At 51.1% G+C, this 22824-nt stretch overlaps 6 protein-coding genes across 6 annotated transcripts; 2 read left to right on the top strand and 4 right to left on the bottom strand.

The window, feature by feature from the left end:
- Positions 1–314: 314 nt before the first annotated feature.
- On the top strand, positions 315–1607 carry MRS44_003885 (uncharacterized protein; the record flags this gene model as incomplete). Its single annotated transcript, XM_065623443.1, has 3 exons — positions 315–671; positions 730–976; positions 1057–1607. The coding sequence occupies 3 exons, from the start codon at positions 315–317 to the stop codon at positions 1605–1607; spliced, it is 1155 nt and encodes a 384-aa protein (XP_065479515.1).
- Positions 1608–2056: 449 nt separating this feature from the next.
- Positions 2057–3525, bottom strand: MRS44_003884 (uncharacterized protein; the record flags this gene model as incomplete). The annotated part of the gene is made up of 2 exons (XM_065623442.1): positions 2057–2264; positions 2312–3525. 2 exons carry the CDS (start codon positions 3523–3525, stop codon positions 2057–2059), a joined length of 1422 nt encoding a protein of 473 aa, XP_065479514.1.
- A 627-nt stretch (positions 3526–4152) lies between these two features.
- MRS44_003883 (uncharacterized protein) lies at positions 4153–4554 on the top strand (the record flags this gene model as incomplete). Its single annotated transcript, XM_065623441.1, has 2 exons — positions 4153–4445; positions 4500–4554. 2 exons carry the CDS (start codon positions 4153–4155, stop codon positions 4552–4554), a joined length of 348 nt encoding a protein of 115 aa, XP_065479513.1.
- Positions 4555–4977: 423 nt separating this feature from the next.
- Positions 4978–13056, bottom strand: MRS44_003882 (uncharacterized protein; the record flags this gene model as incomplete). Its single annotated transcript, XM_065623440.1, has 8 exons — positions 4978–7313; positions 7581–7688; positions 7746–8196; positions 8732–9996; positions 10305–10773; positions 10845–11253; positions 12183–12351; positions 12405–13056. 8 exons carry the CDS (start codon positions 13054–13056, stop codon positions 4978–4980), a joined length of 5859 nt encoding a protein of 1952 aa, XP_065479512.1.
- Positions 13057–16013: 2957 nt separating this feature from the next.
- MRS44_003881 (uncharacterized protein) lies at positions 16014–17735 on the bottom strand (the record flags this gene model as incomplete). The annotated part of the gene is made up of 2 exons (XM_065623439.1): positions 16014–17327; positions 17379–17735. 2 exons carry the CDS (start codon positions 17733–17735, stop codon positions 16014–16016), a joined length of 1671 nt encoding a protein of 556 aa, XP_065479511.1.
- A 680-nt stretch (positions 17736–18415) lies between these two features.
- On the bottom strand, positions 18416–21531 carry MRS44_003880 (uncharacterized protein; the record flags this gene model as incomplete). Its single annotated transcript, XM_065623438.1, has 5 exons — positions 18416–19093; positions 19146–19511; positions 19605–20243; positions 20815–21042; positions 21244–21531. The coding sequence occupies 5 exons, from the start codon at positions 21529–21531 to the stop codon at positions 18416–18418; spliced, it is 2199 nt and encodes a 732-aa protein (XP_065479510.1).
- Positions 21532–22824: the final 1293 nt, after the last annotated feature.

The raw sequence follows: 22824 nt of genomic DNA, 5'->3' as shown, positions 1-22824 counted from the left end.
CGCGAGACTTGTGTAATTGTCAGTACATCAACTACGTCACCATCAAGGAAATAAACGTCACCTCCCACACCGTGATGTGAAGGCACCCATAGGCAGATGAAGGTTGCAGTAAGTGATGGCCGAGAATTGTCGGCATTGCTATACAAGTAGACACTGTCGATGATAGATATACATCTGCAGTCTGGTGCGGGTACAGTACAGTGTTAGTAACTTTATATTATGTATAGTTTCGACCGGAACGGACACACCGCGTATATTCAAGGTCTTTGCACTTCCTTGGAGACACCTGCAGCGCCTCCCTTGCTTACCTAGGAATGATCGATTACGGTAATCCCGATTTCCTTGATTACCATGAGTATGATTACTACAGCACTGACAACCTGACCGTGTTTATTCTCGTTGCCTTCCCATCTCCTGGTCCTCTCATAACTAGGTTAAGTTTTCACAGGAATCGCTTCTCTAATCCTCACATCGAGGCTGCTGGCCCGTGGACCATATCCATTATGCTCCCAACAGCCCCTCGTGATACAAACTCTCTCGTCCCCGTCATCAAAGGGAAGATTATCACCTATTCACCTCTGCTTCTCTCCACAGCCACGCTCATACTCTCCAACTTGGCTCTCTTTGCAGGCCAAAGTAAGGGTGCACTGGAAGACTATGCCATACTAAGAGTGGGTAACACACATGCCGGCAGGTTAGTGATGATCGACTGACTTTTACCGTCTGTAGCTAGACTTGTCGGATCTGGGCCCTGCCATGCTTAGCGTCGCAAAAGGGCCCGGAAATAATAGCTTGTCGAGTTGGATTGATGAAACGATAGGCGGCATTGCCGAGGATACACTGGAGGGGCTGAACATCTACGACTGGTACTCTGTCCATGTCCTACGTTTCTGCTGGGGCAATCTTTCCCTTGGAGATGATGGTTCATCTGATGCAGCATTGACTGTTTCTTCCTGCACCGGCGCTTCTCGCGATCGTGAGTGTGATTTCGTTACCATGAATCCCATCATGTAACCGAAAGATGTGCTCCGGAAATCTATGCTAATGGGATGTTAGAAAGCCTTTCCTTCACCCGCTTGCTCCAACAAGAATTCGACCATCACCCATTCGACTTGGGCTTGGGCGATCTAGGCTGGATCGATGATATCCAAGCGGCGATTGATCTCTTGAGCGGCACTCTCCTGGCCCTCGTGGCGCTCTATTGTCTTGCCGTTACATTTTGTGGATTAGAACTGGCAGCCTGCATTTTTGCGCTTCTCCTACCCGAGCACAAGGGAGTTCAGGTTGCCAACTTTCTCTTTTCCTCTTTGGGCTTTCTAGTAATCAGCATAGGCAGTTGCCTTGTGACAGCGGTGGCCTTCAAATCCATGCACAAAACCAACCAGGTTGGAGGATTTCTAAGGGTTTCTGCTGCTGTTGGTGAGAAGTTCCTTGGGGTCACGTGGGCGACTTCATTTATGATGCTTCTCTTGGCGGCGTACTGGTCGATCTGGACGATTGGGCCGGCAATAAAGAGGAGGAAACGTCATAGCTCGCAGGTCCTGGCGCCGCAAGCCCCCATCGAGTCCTTTGTTTTACAAGAGCAGGCACAATCGCGGACAGCATAGCTTTGTTCCAATCCACGTTGTTAACCCTTTGATCTAGCTGGTGATCGAGTTCAATGGTAGATATCCCCCAAGGATTGCTCTATCAGTTGTGGTCAACTTTGAGTATGGATCTCACTTAGCCCCTGTTAGCAGATATGGTTGCTGAATGAGACTCCGTACCAACGGCAAACACAACTAACGAGAAAGCTGGCCCAAAGGGATCTTACAGCTCGTTCGAGTCGGTCAATGGATAGACGTGACTGGAAGAACAAGGCCACTGCGTTGGCGACCCTCGATGGGACAGTTGAGCCAGAGGGCCCCGACTGCAAGAACCATTCTAGCAAGGTTATAGAAAAAAACGTGGTGCAAAGATAAACCCCTCCCGGCCCTCCCTCTGCATAAACACCGCATGGCCTACACTACACGGCCTACACCGCACGTAGGAGCTAACAACGATCAACCTCTGACGCTTACTCGGCCTTAGTGCCTCCGGCTATTTGTGTCTGAAAATTGTGTTCAGGGAGTTCGGCTGGTATAGAGTCAATCTTGGAAATATAAGCATGCATTTTAAAGAACTCACGGTCACAAGTATGGCCGGCATCACTAAGTCCTGACACCAACCAAAACATGATAGGGATGGAGGCGAACTGCAGAGCAGTAGCGAAAGCGATTTGTTTCCTGTGGGAGATTAGAGACTACCTCGCGAGACTTTTGGGAGAACTGACCTGTAGGAGACTTCGGCAGCTCCCATGCCGAACTGGACGGCCACGCCGGCAGCGGCCACGCCCTTCCACAAACCGCCGTAGATGGCGAGGGTACGCGGCCTGTTGCTGAAAGTGCCCATTACCCACATGCCGACAAGTTGATGGGCGCAAAAGATAATGCCGAAGGCCAGGTATAGAATAAAAGGGCCTGCGAACTCGGCGTCCTTCCAGTCGACTCCGTTGTGCGGCGGCGAACTCCACGTCGAGCTGACTGTGATCCATACCAGAAGCGCGATCCAGCCAGCAAACACCACCAGACCAAGAAGTGACAGAGAAGTATACCCTCGTACTCGGCGACTGAAGCGGAGGTTATCGGTCGCGTAGGCACATGCGACAGAGGTTGGAAGTTGAATCAGACAAAAGACGACGTTGTTCATAGCGCGGGTCCGAAGACTGAAGAACCGTGCATTGATGGAAGGCAGAATACCAAGGGCTAGCTCACAACTGAAGATGACGGGCAACATGAGCAGAACGCGGTGGTCTCGTAGGACTTTGGCGACTTCCCTGAGCTCCTGGGCCAGGGAGAGAGGCGGAGAAACCGCGACAGCTGACCCGTCCGTACCTAATACTTTGCTTGGATGAATGAGTCCGAGGCTGGCAAAGACAAAGCCCATCATCATGAGGACGATAAATGCTATGTAAACGTTTGTGGGGCTGCCCTCGGCAGGAGCGGCTCCCTTATAGATTATGATAAATGCCACAAGGGATCCGACGACGCTGCCGATCTGGCCGATGAAGTATTGTACCGCAATAAATTTGCCCTTTTCACCCTCGGATGCGTAGGCCCACTGAATGAAGCCAGATGTCGACCAGAGCATGGGGGCCGAGAGGCCAAGGATGGCGCCGCCGAGAACAGGGAACCATTCATTGCCCGTACGATCATAGTAGAAGAGGCCGGCTACGTAAAGGGGATAGCCTGCAACGCCGAGGGACATTGTGATGCGTGGCCCGACCCTGTTGAGGATGGCGCCCGTGAGGAAACCGAAGATGGCGAAAATGCCGTAAAGCAGACTGTTGGAGATGTCGCTCACCCGCTGCGACGATGGTTTGCCGCCGCCGGCCCCAAGCCCGAGAACGGCAAGGTAGATGCCGATGGTGAAGAATAGAACCGCTCCGCTGATTAAATTCTGGTTGAAGGCATGCCTCCGCGAAAAACTGGAGTGAGCAAGGTCCATTATGGCTTCAATGGATAGGGAGGGATGAACTGAACTACTAGATGTTTCAAGAGACATAGCAAGTTATGGTTTTATTTATACTATATGTATGAAGCAGGCTAATACATGCATGTATACATACTGGGTAAAGATCCCAATGAATCGTGAAGGTTGATGGATCGTAGTGACCCGTGAAGGCGCACCTAGCCATACCTAGCACGATATGTAAGGGAAATCGTAAACGGAGTGACGAGAGGAAGAAGAACGTAAGCAAAACCCTAGAAGCTCCCCGTCAGCAGGATGCTGACTTTTTAATCTTCGCGACATTACAGGAGGCACGGCTATAAAGGGCAAGATGCTGATTACGAGTTTCCTGACTGCCTGGGCATCTACCAGCTTGCTGCTTATTCCCTCACCGGGGCCGACGGAACTAAACTCGGCGAAGGGCTAAATTAACCCATCGCTCTAGCTCGTAGCGACGGTGCTATTCTTAGCAACCCTTGATCGCGAAGAGTAAGACGCGGATGAAAACCTATAGTTTCTTTCCCCCAGGTGATACTATTTCATCACCTAGCAAATCTGCTGCATATAGGCTAGCAAGCCGCCGCTAGATTCCAACAACCTTTACTATTAACACCTATCACCAAAATGGACACATATCCAGGGTCATTTGATATATTTTGTTGTTTCTGCGCCTGTCACACCGGTAACATCCCCCCCGAGAAGCAATTACAAATCTCGAATTATATCGAGTTTCCAGGTACGGCTTGGGATAGCGCAACTTTGGATTCCACGATAGACCAAACCACCCTAATGATGCCAGAGCTCCAGCTCAACGATCACACGCTCGCCCATGAGCCATCAGTAACCCCAGAAAGTATTGAAACTATGCCACCAGCACCGGACAGCCTTGCTGCCAGGATCTCTAAAATTGAAGACCAGTAAGTCAGCTTAGTCCAGGCTGTTGAAGGTTGGCTAACAGCTGCAATTTCCAGGCTTGGCCTGATCCTCATTGCTTTACAAAGCTTGCGGGCCGAAAAGCAGGCTTAGCGCGTTGATTATATAAGTAGGAAGGCGAGATTGTTGTGGCGGCAGCTAAGATGCTGCAAGAGGTACGTTTTGACTTGTCTTTACGCAACGGATGCTGAAGTCCTTAGAAGTCATAGGCTAGTTAGTGCACGGAACATGTGGAAAAGACCCTGGGGCGACACGGCGGCGAGCCGATAATTATGATATAACAACCATGAGTGATTCTTTTCTATATCTAGTTATAAATTCAATTTATTTGATTAATCTATATCTAGTCTCTGGCTCGGGAACTGGCGTATAACCCATTGAAAATACACTGAGTACTGTGATGATGTTGTATCGGCATTCATCGTGGGATTCTTTGCTCGTAAAACGGTAAGCTGCCACGGCACCGAAATGCGATTAGATTCGGACTCACATCGTTACATTCGGATAGGGCCACAATTAGATTACATTATAGCCGCCAGTGTAAGGTTGCTCAGCCGAAGACTGGGTCTCGTGGGTGCTGTTTAGCGCCGGCAAGTCCCTCAGCTCCCAGCCGGGGACGACCAATACTATGCGAATCATGCCACTCGCCACTCCAGCCAAGCAGCTTCCCAAGTTCAAAACCTGCATCTTGGCATCTAACAGGGCACATCCTTGCCGGAAGTGCCTCGTAGCCGCCTGCTCGACGTGCTCTTCCTCAACCTCGCAGTCTAGCTTCCAAGTCTTGACTACTTTCAAAAACTTGACCACCATCCTCCTTGGTCTCTTTCGCCGGTCTTGATGACCGGACGTCGCGCTATCGCGATCGTGCTTCGGCCTATGCGTGTGCTCCTTCTCGTTGATCGCCCTATTCCTCACCTCTGCCGACCGACTTGTGCGAATGACAGAGCCCGCTTGAGGGAGCATCTGTGGGGTAACCTCTGTCGGGTTCTGGCGACTTGCCTCAAGCTCGCGAACCTCCTCCTGGAGGGCATGCTTCCTGCTATTCAAGGCCGCTATTTTTTCAGACTCCTCCCGCCCCTGCCTGACCAAGGCCGCCTCTCTCTCCCTCTTCTCTATGCCCAGACGCTCAATCTCCAGCCGCAGCTCCCAGGCCTCCTTCTGGAGACGAGATTGTTCTGTAAGACCGGACTGCCGCCTCTGCTCTTGTTGGCGGCATTTGTCGACTAGCTCTTGGCTGCGACCCTCCAGGTCCCTTTGTTCTTGCACCAGCTTCTCAATAGACTGGCGAAGAGCAGCCTCCTCGGTCTTGAGACGGGCGACTTCAACTAAGAAGTCGCTTCTGCCATCCGGGGCTTGGCTGGTTTGTCGGTTGGGATTTGCGCTTTGGTCTTGCTGCTGGTTTCTGCTGCTGGCTGCCTTATCCACGAGTACTGCTTGCTCCCTCTGCAGCTCTATGATCGCCCTTTCGAGATCGCCCTTTTCACAGAGGAGCTCAGAGATTCCGTTTTGGAGGCCGACCCGGGTGCTGCGAAGCTCGGCTGTTTCGCGTCGTATTTCATCCTCTTTCGATTGGACCCGAAGCTCTCGGGCTAGCAATTCATTCTCAAACCCTTTGAGTCGATCATCCTCCTCCTTCAGCCTATTCTCTCTCTCCTCAAGCCGACGGAGTCGGGCCCCATATTCTTGGCGCTCTGCTTGTGCAGCCGCGAGCTCGCGACGCGACCCCTCAAGATCCCATGGCGCTGGGCAGGGAGTAGTTCCGGCTACTAAGCGACCTACGGCAGAGACATTCCTTGATGGGCCCCCGTGGTCGAGTGGGCCATGATCAGTGGCGCCACTCACATTCCCCACGGCGTGCCGTATCGTGCTACTGCCGAAGGGAAGTAGTTCTATCCTCATCCTGTCCCCGAAAAACCAGTAAAAATGTGACTGCTGAATAAAGAAAGAGGTAATATCCACAGACCTAGGCTCCTCTGAGCTCGGCCCTGGCTTTGATCCGAGGAACCTGTCGAGAAACATGAAGTGTCGGTCATGCGCGCGATGATCGCTCCCTACTTTTCCGGACCGGGCTGGCGGTTTCATGGCAGCAAGCAAATCATCTTGCTCGATGCGAGCTTGCATAGGGAGCGCGGTAGATAGTAGCCCCTTGATTTCCATTGCGTGCTGTTCGAGATTGTCGTACTGGTATTCATCAGCAGGTCGTGCGGCCGTGAGGAATCGCCTGGCCATGGCCAGGTCAGGATCGTCCTTCAGAAGGCTGTTGATCTTGTCTGTTCTGAAACCAAGTTCGGCGGCAACCAGAGCAAACTCGTGCAGGATCATTTCCACGGCCTTGTCGCTTGTTCCAGCTTTATCTATGTCCTGGCATTCGCGGATAGCGTAGAGCCAGAGCTGTAGATACGCCGCGTCGAATTGACAGCCCCCGTGAATTTTGGCAGACTGAAATTCCGAAGCAGACACCTGGACCATGCAGTTCTGGGTGTTTCGACGGTCTTTTGGGAATGCGGCGGCAAGGGCCGAGCGCAGGTCTCCCTTCTTCCCGACGTCCACCAGCAACTCCATAGCATTTCCTGCGTTCTCAAGGTATGAGACGTTGTCGAAGAAGGTCCTCAACGACGGAACGAGGCGGTCCTTTGTGAGGACACATAGTCTGCTCCATAGAGCCTGCCTTTCTTCGATGCTGAAATTGCTGAATACTTGTTTCTCCTCGATCTGGCGCCGTAGCGCTTCATGGTCATCAGCGCAGGCGCCCGGCGATGATTTCTCTAACCTGATGACAGTATCCACATCAAGCTTGGCCATGAGCTCGGCGCGCCCCAAGAGAAGAGTTTCCCAGAAGTCACAAACGTAGTCTAAAGCATGCAATAATTCCTTAGTTGTTTAGGCACGGCACTCTTTTGAACAACAGCTGCGGGGTGAGGGAAGACTTACGGTGCGATATCTCTTTGCCCGCACTTTATTCAGCGTCGTCAGCTTCATGCCATGCAAGAGCGCCTCCATACGGAGGAATCTATCAAACCGCGCCAGGTATTCTTCGTCGCCAAGAAGAGCCTTATAGTTTCTCAATCGGTTCGGCGAATTGCTTACTGACGCGAGCCGGGCCAGCCACTGACTCGTACAACGTGCAACTTTGGACATTCGGGTGTTGAAGAACAATTCCCCGTCAGAGGGCTTGCGCTCGTTGGAGTATTCGTTCACTAGAAACTCCCTCAGTGCTTCGCTCATATCTGTGATCAATGGTCAGTCGGTCGATTTCTGTCAGAGGGTTGATGGGCACCCCGGACCTGTCCGAAACAGGTCAACTGCCCACCACTTATCTTGGCCAGCTTCTTCTTCGGCTGCTGCAATGCGATGTCGGCCGCTGAGGCACAGTACTCTGAAGCCATCTGGGAGCTCGAGTTTCGGCATTGTACTTGTACCCTTCAGGTGGTCGATGCAGAGATTCTGAAGGGCCAAAAACTGTACAAGGGCCACGTCGTCGATGAGCGCTGGAACGTGGTTCAACGCATCGCCAGACCTGATGTTTTCCTCTTCCCTATAGATTCTTTTTACTCGTCTTGTACTTTGTGGGTCTACATGGCTCCTCAGCTTGTCTACGTTGAGAAAGTGCAGGTGCTTTATCCGTATGTAGACTGTGCCGATGAGCTTCTCCGTTCTTTCTCGCCGGATATCGAGAGAGATAGCAGCAAAGTCTTGGTTAACCATGGCGAATCGATAGAAGCTAGCATGCGAGTGCTATGTATGTATATGATCATTTCATCGGAATATTCATATTTCTCACGCAAATGGGTCCTTTCTCACTTGGTACTTGTGAACAGGGGAAGCCGCTAGTGGCGCCAATTCATGCTACCTAGCGATGGCCCGTCCTCCTTTTATGATCAAGATAATCGTCTACAGCGCTGTTCTGCCTCGTACATCAGCATCCACCCGGCCCAGCTGTGGCCACGGCATTTCCGCGGTCATTGAAGTAAGCATTACACGAGTCGCTGTCATCAAGGTGATATTCACGACTACGTCACGCTGAGAAAATCAAGCATGCGGACTACACTGACGAGGATATCGGTTATACCTGTTATTTAACGTGAGTTATACTGTGCTGTATGTATATATATTATCATTGCCTTATACTGTATGTTATCTTGGCGACAATAAAGGCAAAAAAACAAACACTTTTCTATCCTCTTTTGATTAAACTGAGGGTGAGATTCGGCAGGCAATCCCAAGGCGGGAGCGCAGCCAGCCGAGCGACGTCGTCGCATTCGGACCGTACCACAATGTCCCAGCAGTTTTTCAAATCAGCACCCTTCGGTTCGCCGTCCAGGTTGATCCAAGCAGTGATGCCATCGCGGCGGCCTCTGGTGACCTGGCACATTTCCTTGACAAGCCTGCGAGCCCCGGGGACCTTCAATGCCGTACCGACGACCAAGACGGCGTCTGGTCGTGCCTTGAGGTCGGCGTGGGACACTTTCCCAATGGCCTCTTCGTCTGGGTTGAGCTCGCCGTAGAGCACGAATCGAGGTCGCAGCCTGCCGATGCCGTGGCTTCGCTTTCCAGCACGGGCGGTTCGCATCTCGTCATTGGCCTCACAAGCCCGGCAGATTGGGGCCTCTGCACCATCGAAAATCTCGCCATCGAAGGGCTCGAGCTGGCCACATTTGGTGCAGACCATCTTCTCGAGGCTGCCGTGCAGCTGTATCGTGGCCGGCCACGGACCTTTGAGGTTGAGAGGAACATTCGTAGCCAGGGGCTTCATCGAAGTGTCGACGCAGTCAATGTTTTGCGAGTAGAGGCGCAGTAGACGGCCTTCCTGGGCTAATGACGCCAGCAGGTGGTGAAAGGGGGTGGGCTTTGCGCTCTGCGACATCTTGGCCATTTCCCGGACCATCTTGTGAAAAGACCGCGTGGACGCATCGTGCTTGTAGACCGACGCATCGAAAAGGTGCTTGCCAGATCCTGCAAGTGTATGCTGGCTTTTGGCGGTAGCAAACAATCCCGTGGCGGAGCGGAAGTCGGGAATCCCTGCAGATACAGAAATGCCGGCGCCAGCAATGACCACAATCTTCTTCTTCCTGCGCAGCGCAGTCACTAGCCTCTCTATCTGACTCTGGTCCTCGGACGTACGTTCCTCGTGGGGCTTCATTAGATCCAAGTACTCGGTTGTGCGCTCCTTCGGTGGGAAAGTTCGACGCTTCTTTGCGGGTGGAGGACCGTCGGCGGAGCCATCGAGGGCCTTATTCACGATCTCATTGTTAGACATGAACTCTTCCGGTTTGGCGGGAGACTGAATGCCTGGGACTGTGGTAGGCGTCGGGGAGGCATGGCGCTTTGCCGGGTCGACGGGCATATCGAGCGAGGATGGCAAGGACGGTATTCTTGAGAGGTTCAATGATCCGAGCGTCGGAGCGGGAAGAGAGGAGCGAGTGCTGTCAAAGTTGGAAGAAGAGAGGAAGAAGAAGAAGAGGCAAAGGCAGGAGAAGTGCAGCCAGGTTCTTTGCCAGTCGAACAGCAACAAGGGAGGCGGGGTAGGGAAACAGCCTGGGCCCCGGGAGAGTGAGCAAGTGTGTGACAGCTTCTATCTATCTTCTGGCTCAGCTATCCCATCGAGGGCCGGGCTTCAGCTATAACAAAGAACGCATTGTCAACACATCGTATCATCATATCCCAATGCTACATAACACAGTGGCACTTTCTTAAAGTCTTTCTACTACCTGATATAGCCACTGTTGTCATTCTCCTTAGCCCACGTCAGCACCTCTCCATATATTCTCGTTGCCTCAGCATAACGAAACATTATCAAGAACCACGCCTCTTTCAAATTTCCAGCATTCTAGTTCGCTACGAACCCAGGTAACCGCCCACTGCGAGGCTGACTCCTCTTTCGGCCCTCCGCTTGTGGGGAAACGCCTCCACGCGGCGGTCATGTTCGATGAGGTGCCAGGTCCAGTCGTCGTCAAACACTTTCAAGTCCCTTACTTCGACCCAGCCGACTGCGCTCTTTTCGGGTGGCAGACCGTCGAAATACATGATAGGAACTTGGCGCGTCGGGAAGAGCGGCCCGCCAGCCTCATAGCCCTGTTTCAACGAAATCGATCTGCTCTGTGGTCGGTAGACCCAGCAGTCCGGTATATGGTCTCTCAAGAGTCCCATGTTCTCGAGCTCTTCAACGTCGTGTGGGGTTTCCATGGGGAGACATCGTACGGCGTACCACTGTTTGGACGGTTGCCAATATGTACAGTAAACTTGCCCTGGCTCGGGGACGATGCAAGACTCTGCTGCCTGGTTTCTCTCTCGCTTTTCCCTGAGGCGCGTATCCTTAGTCGACGTCAGTAAAGTGTATTCATATCCTATACTTCCCATAATCAGAAGCGTTGGGGTTACAGTACCTTGGGGATGGCCGCTGGGATGGCCTGTGCCTGTTGATTCTCATGGCGGCACAAGTCCCCTGCTTCCCGACCCAGCCCGGTTGGCAGTGCTGGCAGTGCGCCTTGTATCCCGATCGAGGCTAGGTCTCTCTGAGCGGACCCACGCGGCCTGGCGGAAGTGCAAGGGTTCTGTGTTGATCGATCGAACTCCGCCGATTCGGCTGCTCCTGTCCTCATCCGTGAGCGCCGCGTGCACCTGGACTTGGCTATTGAGGTGAGTTCGTTCTGGATCCCTGCTTTTTCTCTCTCCCAATCGCCCAAGGTAGCGACGCGGCTTAGGGAATGTGTAACTCTGGCCCAGGCAGCGTCATCGGCATTGGTGTCCATGCTTTCAAGTTCCTGCGTGATGGCATGCGTTGAAAACAGAGGACTACGGAAGGTAAGGACATTTTGGGGTAAGAGATGGACACTTCAAATAATGCGAGGCAGGAACAGCATCATCAAATTGCCTGCATCAGACAGTCAAGCTAACAACTAGTAGGCATATGGGGTAGTCATAAGGCTTATGCTAACAATCAGCTGCTGAAGTGTGTCTGCGTGTCTATAGAATCAACAGGAACTGGGGTCCCAGTCCTAAATAGTCGAATGATGTGGCCGTCACTGCTGGCATCTATTCCGGGACTTAGTTCCCCTCCATCTCATCATCTTGATCCTGCCGCATGTTCTCGGCGAGCTGACCAAAGAAGACCCACATGGCGGAGGCAAAGAGATGTAGCAAACGAAGAGCGGTAGAAAGCCGGTGATGATGACAGCGGGGGTGGCGGTGATAGCGATGGTTCATCAGTTAGCTGGCGTATTGAAATGAAGACTGCAGGACAGCCAGGGGCCTTATTCTTGAAATAAATAAACTCCCGCTGAAGTGCCTGGCCACAGGTCAAGTCATCGCGCGTCAGCCTGCCGACCTTGCGACGGCTGGACCTGGGTCGCTCTGCTGACGGCCAGGGGTGTCTGCCATGCCATCGAGCATACGCCCCGCCTTTCACGGATGCGCATTAGCCAGATAGTAATCAGCCGCGCTGAAATTTTGCTCTGTTTAAGTTTGTGTGTACTGTATGTACATTATGAATTGTCATATTTCGAAGTGACTATCTCTCCACGTAATCATACAGCGCGTCGACAGAGAGGAAAGGCAAACGTCTTCTCCACAACTGAGCGCATTTTTGCCTTAGCTGTGTCTCTATGTCATACTCGGTGGTGGAACTACGGTTTGACAGCATACTAGTAGCTGATAGAAGCCTAGGTTTGGTTCTAGCTCTGCCGGCTTGGTTGATCAATCCTGGATAAAGTTCAATCCCATACCTTTCCATCTCGGGCATGACATCGTCAAGACAGTTCGAGAATTCCGCCAGCTCTTTCTCTTGAACAGCAAAGACTAACTGGCTGATTCTGTGTGGGGCCTTGGCAATTACTCGACGGGCGAGATTCGCAATGCCCCGCATTGACTGGGCTTGCTGTCCCTGTCCCTCGCCTAGTGTGAGCAGTGATGTGGTTAGCATAATCCTTGGCCTTATATAGACTAACCTCCTTCACCCGACGTACCGGGATAGAAGCAAATTCCCAGCTCCACGTTTGCATCGAATGCACTGATAAGATGCAGGATAGCTCTCACTACGCCCTCCCCTTCCCTTTTGTCAGATAATCCGGCGTCTGGGCAGGCACCGAGGAGAAGCAGCTCTTGTGGGCCGACCTCAAGCTGGACGGCAAGGTCCTTTGATGGGATCGTATCTTGCATTACTCTCAAGGCCTTGAGCAGTCCGGCTTCGTAGATGGCCTCGATATCGGGATGGAACTCGAGCGATTTAATGCCCAACACGACACTGTGAATACTCGGAATCGAAATTTCAAGTTTAGCCTGGGATGATATAAAGCCTCGCGCTTGGAGATTTTTGTATTTCTTATGACTTTCTATTGCCGACACATCAAGCCCTGTGTGAACTGGAAACTCTTTTAGGTGCTTCAGGTCTCTGGCTGCCCTACTGCATCCCCTGTGATTCTCGGTAATGCTTTTCGGGAACAAATGCTTCTGGTGTTCAAATAAGTAACCTCCGCGCCCCGTGTCGCCGTCAGGGATCTGTTTCAATTCTAACAGGAGCTTCCGAATGTCCTCTGGGATAGTGACCGTGTCGGCCTCATTGATGCTATCTAGGGTAGGATAAAAGCTTCGCCTAACCATGGTTCTTCTCATATAGGGTAAGTTCAGATCGTACATATAGTATGCATGAAGACAGAGGCGTATGAATGATTCTTCGGCTCGGGGAATGAAGGCATATTAAGTATGGCCCTAGGCTCCAGAAGGGAAATGAGACGCTATAGATAGAAAGGGCGAAGTATCTGGGAGCGAATATGCATTTAGAAACATCAGGACAGTTTAGAGGTTCCTTCTAATTATAGAACGGCGCGTCCTATCAAGACATCAAGAGGCGTCTTTTAACAAGTGGCAGCCATCTCTAGCAAATCTCCCTATTATAGCCTGCATTCTATGTAAAGAAGCTATTTTTAGGTGCTAGAAAGTGGCTAACAGAATGTTTCGCCTCGGTGGATTTCTCTGCTGGGACACGGGTGTAAGCGCCTGAATTAGTCGATAATACATCACGGAGAAGGTCGATGACAAGGAAAGCCATCCAAAGGCCGCTATCTAGTTTATATGTCTCTATATGTACTGTATGTACAGTAACCTAACGAGCGCAGTGAAGCATTCGGTCCATAAATGCAGACATCTATTAAATAGCCCTTCTCTTATTATGTAGGTAGAAGCCTGTTGTTTTCTCGACCTAGTAATCTTCGAATGCACGCGAGCACCGCTACATATAGGGTAGTGTGAAAACATAGGAGTACTAGGACCAGAGAACAAAACAATACTATTTCATCGCTATTAATAACGAATACTGGATCGTGGCGCGAATGGCCCTTCCCCTTCAATGGCTCTTAGATATCCCTCATAGTTTCCTGGTGTACGACTACATTGCTACATCATGTTGCAATGGACTGCGACAAGAAGCATGGTGGATTCGGGTGCTTTCACTTGGAACACACATTGCAATGATCACAGGATCCTTTGATTCAAAACTACCTAGTGAGTACAATTCTGCCAGTCGCCAGCTAGACAAGCTTCAGCTAAGGTCTGTCGATGCGCGAATGCCTTGGAAATTGCCGGGTATCCGAAGGCCCTATCTAGCTGTTGGTTGTGTTGGGTGTCATCAACTCTAACACACCGAATTAGAGGATTCGAGCTCTTCAAGATCTGCTCTACTGTCGGATATTTCGGAAGTGTAGAGTCATATGTGATTCTGACATTTCCCCAATATCTTGGGTAAGGAAGATTATACTGATACCAGCTTTCAGCCCATGAACAAGCAGGGCATAAATTGCCCGACAGACGTGACTGTTTTGGTGGATAGTAACTCTCGGGCAACATATCACAGTGGTGCAATGGACAGTGGTGTTGAAAATCAGATGCTGGCGGAGGTGAGAACGGGTTCGGTGCCTGATCGAGAAATATCCAAAGCTCTCTCCACAAGGAAAACCTCCACAATAGGGAGCTCATATGACACGTGGGACCCAACTCAACGGCGACTCTCATCAACTGGTACACAAAGTGCCCTCTTTGAAAAGGTTGCATCGGCCAGCGATTATCCCCTCTGACGAAAAAGAGATCACGGGCAAAGCTCACAGCCAGTCGTCCCTCACCGGATTTCAATGGGACGCCTTGGTCGTTCTGTTTTAGGCAGGCCTTGCGACTCTCACGGCATGCACGGAGTAAGGGGTGCGGCCCCGTACTCGTAGTGACGATACCGGCTACTACCCAAAGATGAATAACTCTAGGAGTGCTCGCCGCTAACTCCCAAATTTCCTGGCGTAGCTCGGGTGGTAATTGCGGAAATAATGAGAAGCAGCCCATAGTGAGAGGCAATATATATATATTGACGGGAAAGCAAACGAGTGATCGAGGTGCCGTGAAATGTGGAGGACCGCCGTCTAATAAAAGGAATAAGGGGTTTTGCTTCGGCTCTGCGCGTTATTTATATACATATATATATATATATACTTTATTTACTGTGTATATTTATGTCGCCTCGCTATTATGGTAGACCTGGGAGCGGGAATAGCGAAGCTTTATTTAAGGACATGTAAAATTAGAAATACCAAGAGTAGACTAATGCTATTAATAGGCCTTCGTTTGGTATCCCTGAAAGATTCGCCAGTATTCTTTAAGCCGCAATAGCTACCTAAAAACAGACCCTAGGCGTCCCCTTCCTCTGAAAGCTCTCTTGGCAGTTTGATTCTCCGTTGGATTTACCGCCTTCTTTTACCAAGATTTAAAAATAGACTTAGGCATGTTGGGGCCAAAGTGAGGCGTAGCGGGCAAGATCAAGCGAACCTGCGTCAGAAGATATAAGCTGTGATTTTGAGGCAAGCTAGCATATAATGAGCCGTCGTGGATTTCTTCAAATGACAACAGGACTACAACGAGCAAGAAACCCTAGAGGTTAGTGATGAAGCCGATGCTCGGGTCTCCAACTCCAAGCCTTTTAGAACAACACAAGCAGATCAGAAGGCTGAAGATGGAAGAAAAAGTCTTGGCAATCGCCACTCAGCCCGCCTTCATACCACCTTTGACTGCTGAGAGGACCCTAGACATATCTCTGAAGGGGATAGTTCTTCCATCGTATAGCAATGCTCCTTTGGGCCACCAGCCGCGGCAGCTGAGGCGCGGAAAAGTCTTTCAGAGGTCCATACCCACATCGCTCAAGGAAACTCAGCCCTGAATCTCTCATCTGTGTTACATTATCCCTAAACATTTCCCATGGGTTCTCACTGGCCATATGTCTAGAGAAACGGGGGGAATCATGGTTCTTCTCGACGAGGAGCACAACTTAGAGATAGGCCTATAGGGAGTGGTCAATTAACATTTCTAGAGTTGCAAATTCCAAGGAGCCATGATCTTATCCTGAATAGTAATTATGAATTCGCGACCTTTTGACCCCCGCCTTGATGGCGCCGCGGTATTGCCTGCGGTAGTGGTGTTGCCAGGGCCATAAGCAATAATCGGCCCCCTTGCGTCTAATGGCCTAGTCACTCCATCTAATAAAACACCGGCCTTTCTGTAGGACTCTTAATTCCGGCCAAGCCTTATTCCCCCTCAAAGAGTATCCCTTGCTCTACGGACGGCACCTTTGAACCGGAGTCCGAGTCCAGAGCGTTGCCCATGTGATCATGCTCTCCCGAATCGGCTTTATTTGATTCCCGAGTCCTATTCGCTGCGCCAGCGAGCTGATCGGTTGTGACGTGTATTCCCTGTAGAAAGTCCTGCGTAGCTCGAAGGAACAATTCTGCTATCTTGTCTTGCTTCGCCGCTATGGCTTCGATCCAATCTTCCTGCCTCGAGCTCAGACAAGGCATGTCGGCTAGAATTTCTGGGCGCGCCAGCCGGACTAGCACCTCCCGGACTTTATCGCTGTTTGGGCGTTCCAAAGAACCAGACAAGAGTGATCTACACTGCCTAGTCAAGCTCGCAACGAACTTGACGGCTGGCCTAGCCAAGTCGACTTCATCTCGCACCTCTGAGACCTCGACTTTGATTGTGTCCCATGCTTGAGCCAGATCGACGAACGAAGATGTCTTGTGGGCCACGTCTGATACCAGCTCTTGGATTCTCCTCAGCCGCGTGGATGACATCTCGGACAGGCATTTACCCGTGGGAATACCAGTAGGCTGTCCTTGGTCTAGATTTCTTACTTCACTCGCCGTGAGGGGCTCAAGGAGCCGTCTAAAAAGGCTCCGCCAACGAGCCGTATCGAGCTCATTCGGAACGGGCAGGTTGATGGCTTCGCAGCAGGCAGCAGCCAACAGAAAAACGCCACAGTCATGATCGTTGTCTTGCATCATGGGCGCCGAGACGACAAATCGCCACCCGCGATCCTTTAACCTTGTCTGAAATAGATTGCACAGTTTTTCCTCGGCGCGGAAGCCAATGCCGGCGGTGGGGTAAGAGTCATACACCGTAAATCGCCTCCTTTCTGCCACAGCTAGGATCCAGTGATGGTCAATGTGGATGGGAATCAGTGTTTTCCGTGCATTAAGATTACCAAGAGAAGATCTCGTCGTCAAGGAGTCAATGGCCAATAACTGGCCCCCACTTGCCGATGTGATAAGCTTCAAGATCCCGTTGATGACCTCATCGTTCAGGCATGCCTTTGGGTTATTGAGCCTGTCAAGACTTGATGGAGAGATTGATACGAGGGGGCTCCTTCGATGATCGCCCTGCGTCCTCGGGTTCTCGACTACCAATGGATTAGCTCTTGTGCCACCGACTATTGGCGAGCCAGTTAGGCCGATGGAACAGCGAGTTGAATCGGGTAATAAAAGTGGCGTTGGCGCGATCGGCGTCGAGCCCTGCGGCACCTCCGTATTCTCGTCACTGCAGCGTGACAAAGAGGTCCATTCCTAGTCATAACTTCAACATTGCCCTATGATGAATGGAGCCATCCCACATACTTCTGTAGCTTCTCTGAGCTGACTGAGCGTGTTTTCGATGTCTATCGGCTGCCATGGTTTGGTTTTGGACGACCCCCTCGGTGTGTGCCCTGCCAGCCTCTGGTTTCGGTACTTGTGGAGGATTGGTTTGACCTGCTCCCAAGGGTAGCATGTAAGAGGTGACAAGTGCTTGGCCGTATTGGTCGAGATGTTCCCGAAGAAGCCAAACAGTTCCGCCGAGGTGCACTCCCAGGCATTGGCGAATCTGCGGAGGTGAGTCTGGGTTGAGTGTCTGCCTCTGCTGTCGCCGTCCTCTGGCCCTGCGTTTGGCCTTTTAGGGGAACTTGACGGAGTTGATAATCCGGCATAACGTTTCATCGTCTGCTGTGGGGGAGAGCCTCGCGAGGTGCATGTGCTGTGCTATGTCAGATCGTCGATACCGACACTCTGTATTGACGGACTGCATAAATACATACAGGTCACACATGCAACGTCAAGCTGACCTGAAACTCTGCTGAGGCCGACCGCTTACATACTGCGGCGGCAATAAATCTGATGCAGGTAGTCGATCTTGGCGGGCTGGATAACCTTGCGTCAACCAGTGGCAAGAGAGCAGATCCATAATCAACTGCCCCGTTCAGCCCGTCACCCCGTAAGCTTACCCTGTGTCGGCGAACATCTGCGCCACCGATGCCGCAGCGATTACTCGACACCAGATGGACTTTTATTCGTCTCCATGACGATATGTAGGAGCACTGGAAGTGAGCCGAGTTCGCTGGCTACGGTATGTCGGATTGGCTCCCTGCATTTCCTCACCCCGATCAGTTCATTGGTTGTTACTGCACGACGCTACATGTAATTTCCAAGTCTTCTTGGTATACGTGAAAACATGGTTATTTCTTCTAGGCTTAAGGAGAGATCTCGGACAGTAAAAGCAAGAGGACGAAACCTTCGTGCGTGCCTCGCTGGCCATCATAGGATTCTACATACCAGCGTGACTCGGACCGCACTCAAAGGCAGATACGGGGGCCGCCCTCCCTGACTTACACGTCTGAGTTTCAAGCCATAATGCTCCTTCCCCCATCGCTTGTGATGCGATCCCGAACCAGCACTTTCATTACGCCACAGCCAAGCAACACGGCTTGCCAGCCAGACTGTGTACCGTTGATTGCCCAGGGATGCGCTGTTTGCACTGCATCCATAACTGCACTAGGCGAGAATATGAGCGCCTCTCCGGTTCGCAGCTGGACGACATTTGAGAATAGCGCCAATGGTGACATCGATGGATATGGCACCGCCCCTGTATCTTTTCTTCGGCTCGTCGCTTCCTGGTGCTGCTGCCCTTCGCAGTCATCAGCTTCGTTGAGTCCAGAAAGATCAGATCCACCAGCAAGATGACCCTTGAGGACCTGCAGCCATGCGGGGGAGGTAAAGCGGTGGACGACGGTCATGCTGCACAGATCCAATAGCCGGGTGGATATTGTGGGCTCTTGGGTCGAAATGATGACGCGCACGCCGAGATGGCGTTGTAGGCGGATGGTAGACAGCAATGATTCTGTGAACGCCTGGCTCTCTACGTTGTCTGTCATATACTTGTGTGATTCGTCAAGTGCCACTACCTTTCCGAGGCTGGTCTCCTGTTCCAGGAACAGACCGAGACAGATGTTGAAGAGGGAGCACGCCATCTCGGGGGTTACACAAGGACAAGATAGGTCGATAACTGTCAATTGCCCACTCTATACTCATATCAGTATTACCTCGACATACGACTTATCCCGATGAACCTACCACCGGCGCCCAATCGCTAGCCTCCTCTTCCCCACTTGCAACAGGTTTGGTCTTCTTCCTCTTGTTACCCTGGTCGGCAACCGCCGGGACACTCGACACTCGTTTTGCCAGGAAGCTCTCCAAGGTCTCAAGTCGCTGCTGAAGAGGGATAGATTGGCTCTCTGTTAGATTTTCCGCCTCTAGGGCTCTTTTAAACCCACGGTAGTCGAACGCTCCGCCGATGTGTTGCTGCCGGATTCTCAACTCCCGCAGCACTCGTGCCACGACGTGGAGATACAACGGCATTCGGCCATTCTGCCCTGAATTGACTGCCATAAGATCCAGCATTCGCTTGGTATTGAGGTCCGTCTGGCGGAGGCGAAGCTCCTGTACGGAGACATGTGGCATTCTGCTATATATTTTCTCGAACAACATTAGCAACCCACTTGAAGTCTCGATATTTAAAACATACTTACTTACCTTGATGTTCATCACGTTGGTCGGTGGACAAAGAACCCGAACCTTAACCCCCTCATGAGACGACAGACGCGCCGCTTCACAGGGCAGGCCTCCTGTGTCTGATGTGAAAGTGTCGTAATGGAACACGAGACCGGTCAGTGGCCGCGGCAGCAGGTTCGCCTTGGATTGCACAAGGCAGTTTTCTAGCAGCGTGGCAAGTGTGTGACTTTTTCCAGAACCCTGGCTTCCACATATGAAAGTGCTGGTTGGGGCAGCGACGTTGTAAAACACTCGAGGGTCGTTATTGGAGGCTTCATTCGTTGAAAGATCACGTCCTAGTAGCCCATGCTGATCGAGAGTGCCAGTTTTGCCCGAACATCCTCTTTGAAGGTCAGGATGATGCGTTCCGACGTGGGCCATGAATATTGGAGCAAGAGAAACCTCATTGAGCTCTTCAGATCTATCGTTCAAGCTGAGCAGTTCCATATGTGCCTCGAATTCCTTGTCATGGAAACGAGCGATCTTGATGGTTTCGGGCTTGGAGGTCATGGCTTGGTTCAAAAGGCGGAAGCAGGGCGTCCGTGTGTAGCCAGCGTGTCGGTCAGAAGTGACGCAGGCTCTGTGCTCGCTGTTGGCGCATGGCATGTATGTATATATATGCTGGGGTTGATAAGTACATATTATTATAGTTTCTCTACGCGCTTTTCCCTCCTCGCACTGACCAAGTGAGTCGTCGTCATCGGGTGGGTCACCTATGTTTTGCTATAATCACCTTGTCATCATCGTGATAATCAGTATTGTTACCACTCATGAAAGAAGGGGATGAGGAATGCAACTATTAAACTGCCAAATTTCTCATTGAACCTAGCTTGCCTGCCTGGTGCATACAGAGAGACCCGAAACAGTACTATACTTGAACTCATCACCTGCATTCCCAGACTACATGTACCATGCCATCTATACCCATCGCAATGTTCTTGGATATGCAGTAAGTACGGCCGTGTGGAACATAATAGACCACTATGCCAAAGGCAAAAGCGAAAGATACCTTTCAACAGGTACCGAGGCAATTAGGTCATTTACGCTGCTTCAGATATCTTTCTCATATTCCAACGTGAGCCCCAAGAGCTCCAGTATTGCGAACAAAGCACTATCTCTCCAAGCTGCCCTGGTGATGGGTTTTGAAGGAACGAGTGCTGTTCAATTTAGCACAGAATTCCGTATGGCATACTGTGGCAGCGCTCACCTGTTGCAACAAGCCGATCTCTGTGGCCTTGGTTAGTGCGTTGAAAAAGGCCAATGCTCCGTCGCCCCAGCGCTGAGGACGGCCAATCCTGGGAGGGCTGTCTTCGTATCCCTGCATCAGGATCTGAGCAACATTGCACAGAGCCTTGAGATCCACGGTGACATCCGGAGGGCGCCCCTTGAACTCCGTAGGCCCTAGAAGCTGGCCGTTGAGCTGCCATATGTTATACCGACAAGCTGAGGCAAAGGGATGGGTACATACATAGCTTGACATTCCCATCGAGATCGATAAGAATATTGTGAATCTTTAGATCGAAATACGTCAGTGAGTACCGATGGATATGGGCTAACCCTTCTAGAACCTTCGGTGTGCTGTGTTAGGTGGTTTCGCTATGCCCGACCACGAGTCACATACCTGTGCGAGTATCGCAGCTAGGTGTCTGTCGCGAAGGCTCGGGTGGCCGGAAATCTCAGCCAGCGATACTGGCATATATTCGTACACAATAGGTGTGAGACGTTTAAATGAAAAGACACCTTCAATCTTGACGAAGTGCGGGATTGGGTGTGAGGCGAAACTGTCCAGCGCAGAGATATCAGTCGGGTGGCCTTTCAGGTCCTTGATGAGGACGAAATGGCCTTTCCCATTTTTATTAAACCAAGAGATCCTGCAGTTGGATATCTGGCCACCAAATTGCATCGGCATGACCTCCTCATAGTGATGAAATTGATGGGCTGGGTTCACTATTGAGAAATGAGCCCCTTGGCGTTTTTGAATATCAGTATTCCCTCTCGCCATAGGCCTTGGGTAGCTCTCTTGATACTCTTTATGGGTTCTTTTCATAGACGAATTTTATTGTGGTCAAAAGGTCATCATTAAGCGTTAACAATCCTCGCATATCATGGACTACTTTACATATGTATATATATACCACCGCACTATATATACGTATGTATTATTTTCTAGAGATACTGGCACTTCGCTGCTCAGTGGCATGACCGCTTGCATCTTCAGTAAGCACGTCACCTTGAGAGCTATATGACTCCAGCATTTCGGAAACAGTCAGCATTGGTGACTTTGCTGACTAGCTGTCTCCAGAAAAAAACCAGGATATATTCATTTTCCTGCCATTTCTGTCTGGACTGACCCGTCACGATATTTTCTCTCGCCGCCACCCCTCTTACGGTACAGTAGCATCTACACATACTGCTCAAGGCTGTAGCATTGCATGCCATAAACAGCAAGTACCTGTCACATTAGGCTATCATACATGCGACTACAAGGTAAACGTAAACAACAGAGTTGACCTTTGCAAGAGGCGCTCGTCACCTATTTCAAAACAACGGTCCTAAAATACATAGTTGAATCAAGTGGTATGCCATCTTCTAAAGAGTGTTGATCATGCCTACCGTGCTTAGGTGGAAACCAAGGCCGTCAATAATCGATCACTGGCCCCTAGCCTCTGAAATACGACTCATAAACCACAATTTGTAGTCCCCTGACCACTGCTCTGGCTGACACCGGGCCTTCACTCCCAAAATCTCATCAGCTCAACACTCGGTCGAATAGCGTCATGATGCTCTCGCGGGCGCTCGGAAAGGGAATCTGGACACAGAGCGACTTTGTATAATATGAAAGCTGCTGTAGGATATTAGGCCTCGCTAGAATGGCAAGGTGATGATACAGTAGAGTCTACCCGTTGTAGGAGACCTATCAGAAGCCTTGCTGCACCAACGCCGGCTCACGTCAGTCCAGGTCTCGCGATCCCAGATGCGTTCATCTTATAGATCACGAAAGGTTGCCATGTCATGCGCCGCTTACGCATAGCATATCTCACCAGCCTCAACTGGACTTTCAAGAATTGCAGCTTGGTCATTGTGGAGAACTGCTTGTGCCACTCCTCCTCGGCAACTCCGCGCCAGAATCAATCTAGGCGTTGTCAGACAGGTAAAGCCTTAGTCGAACCTCGGCAGAATGAACGACAGAGCATGATCTGCT

This window comes from Fusarium solani, assembly GCF_023522795.1.
Source record: "Fusarium solani strain SB1 chromosome Unknown bctg00000001, whole genome shotgun sequence".
Classification (NCBI taxonomy): domain Eukaryota; kingdom Fungi; phylum Ascomycota; class Sordariomycetes; order Hypocreales; family Nectriaceae; genus Fusarium; species Fusarium solani.
Note: the sequence above shows the minus strand (reverse complement) of the source record. Positions and strands in the feature narration are given on the sequence as shown.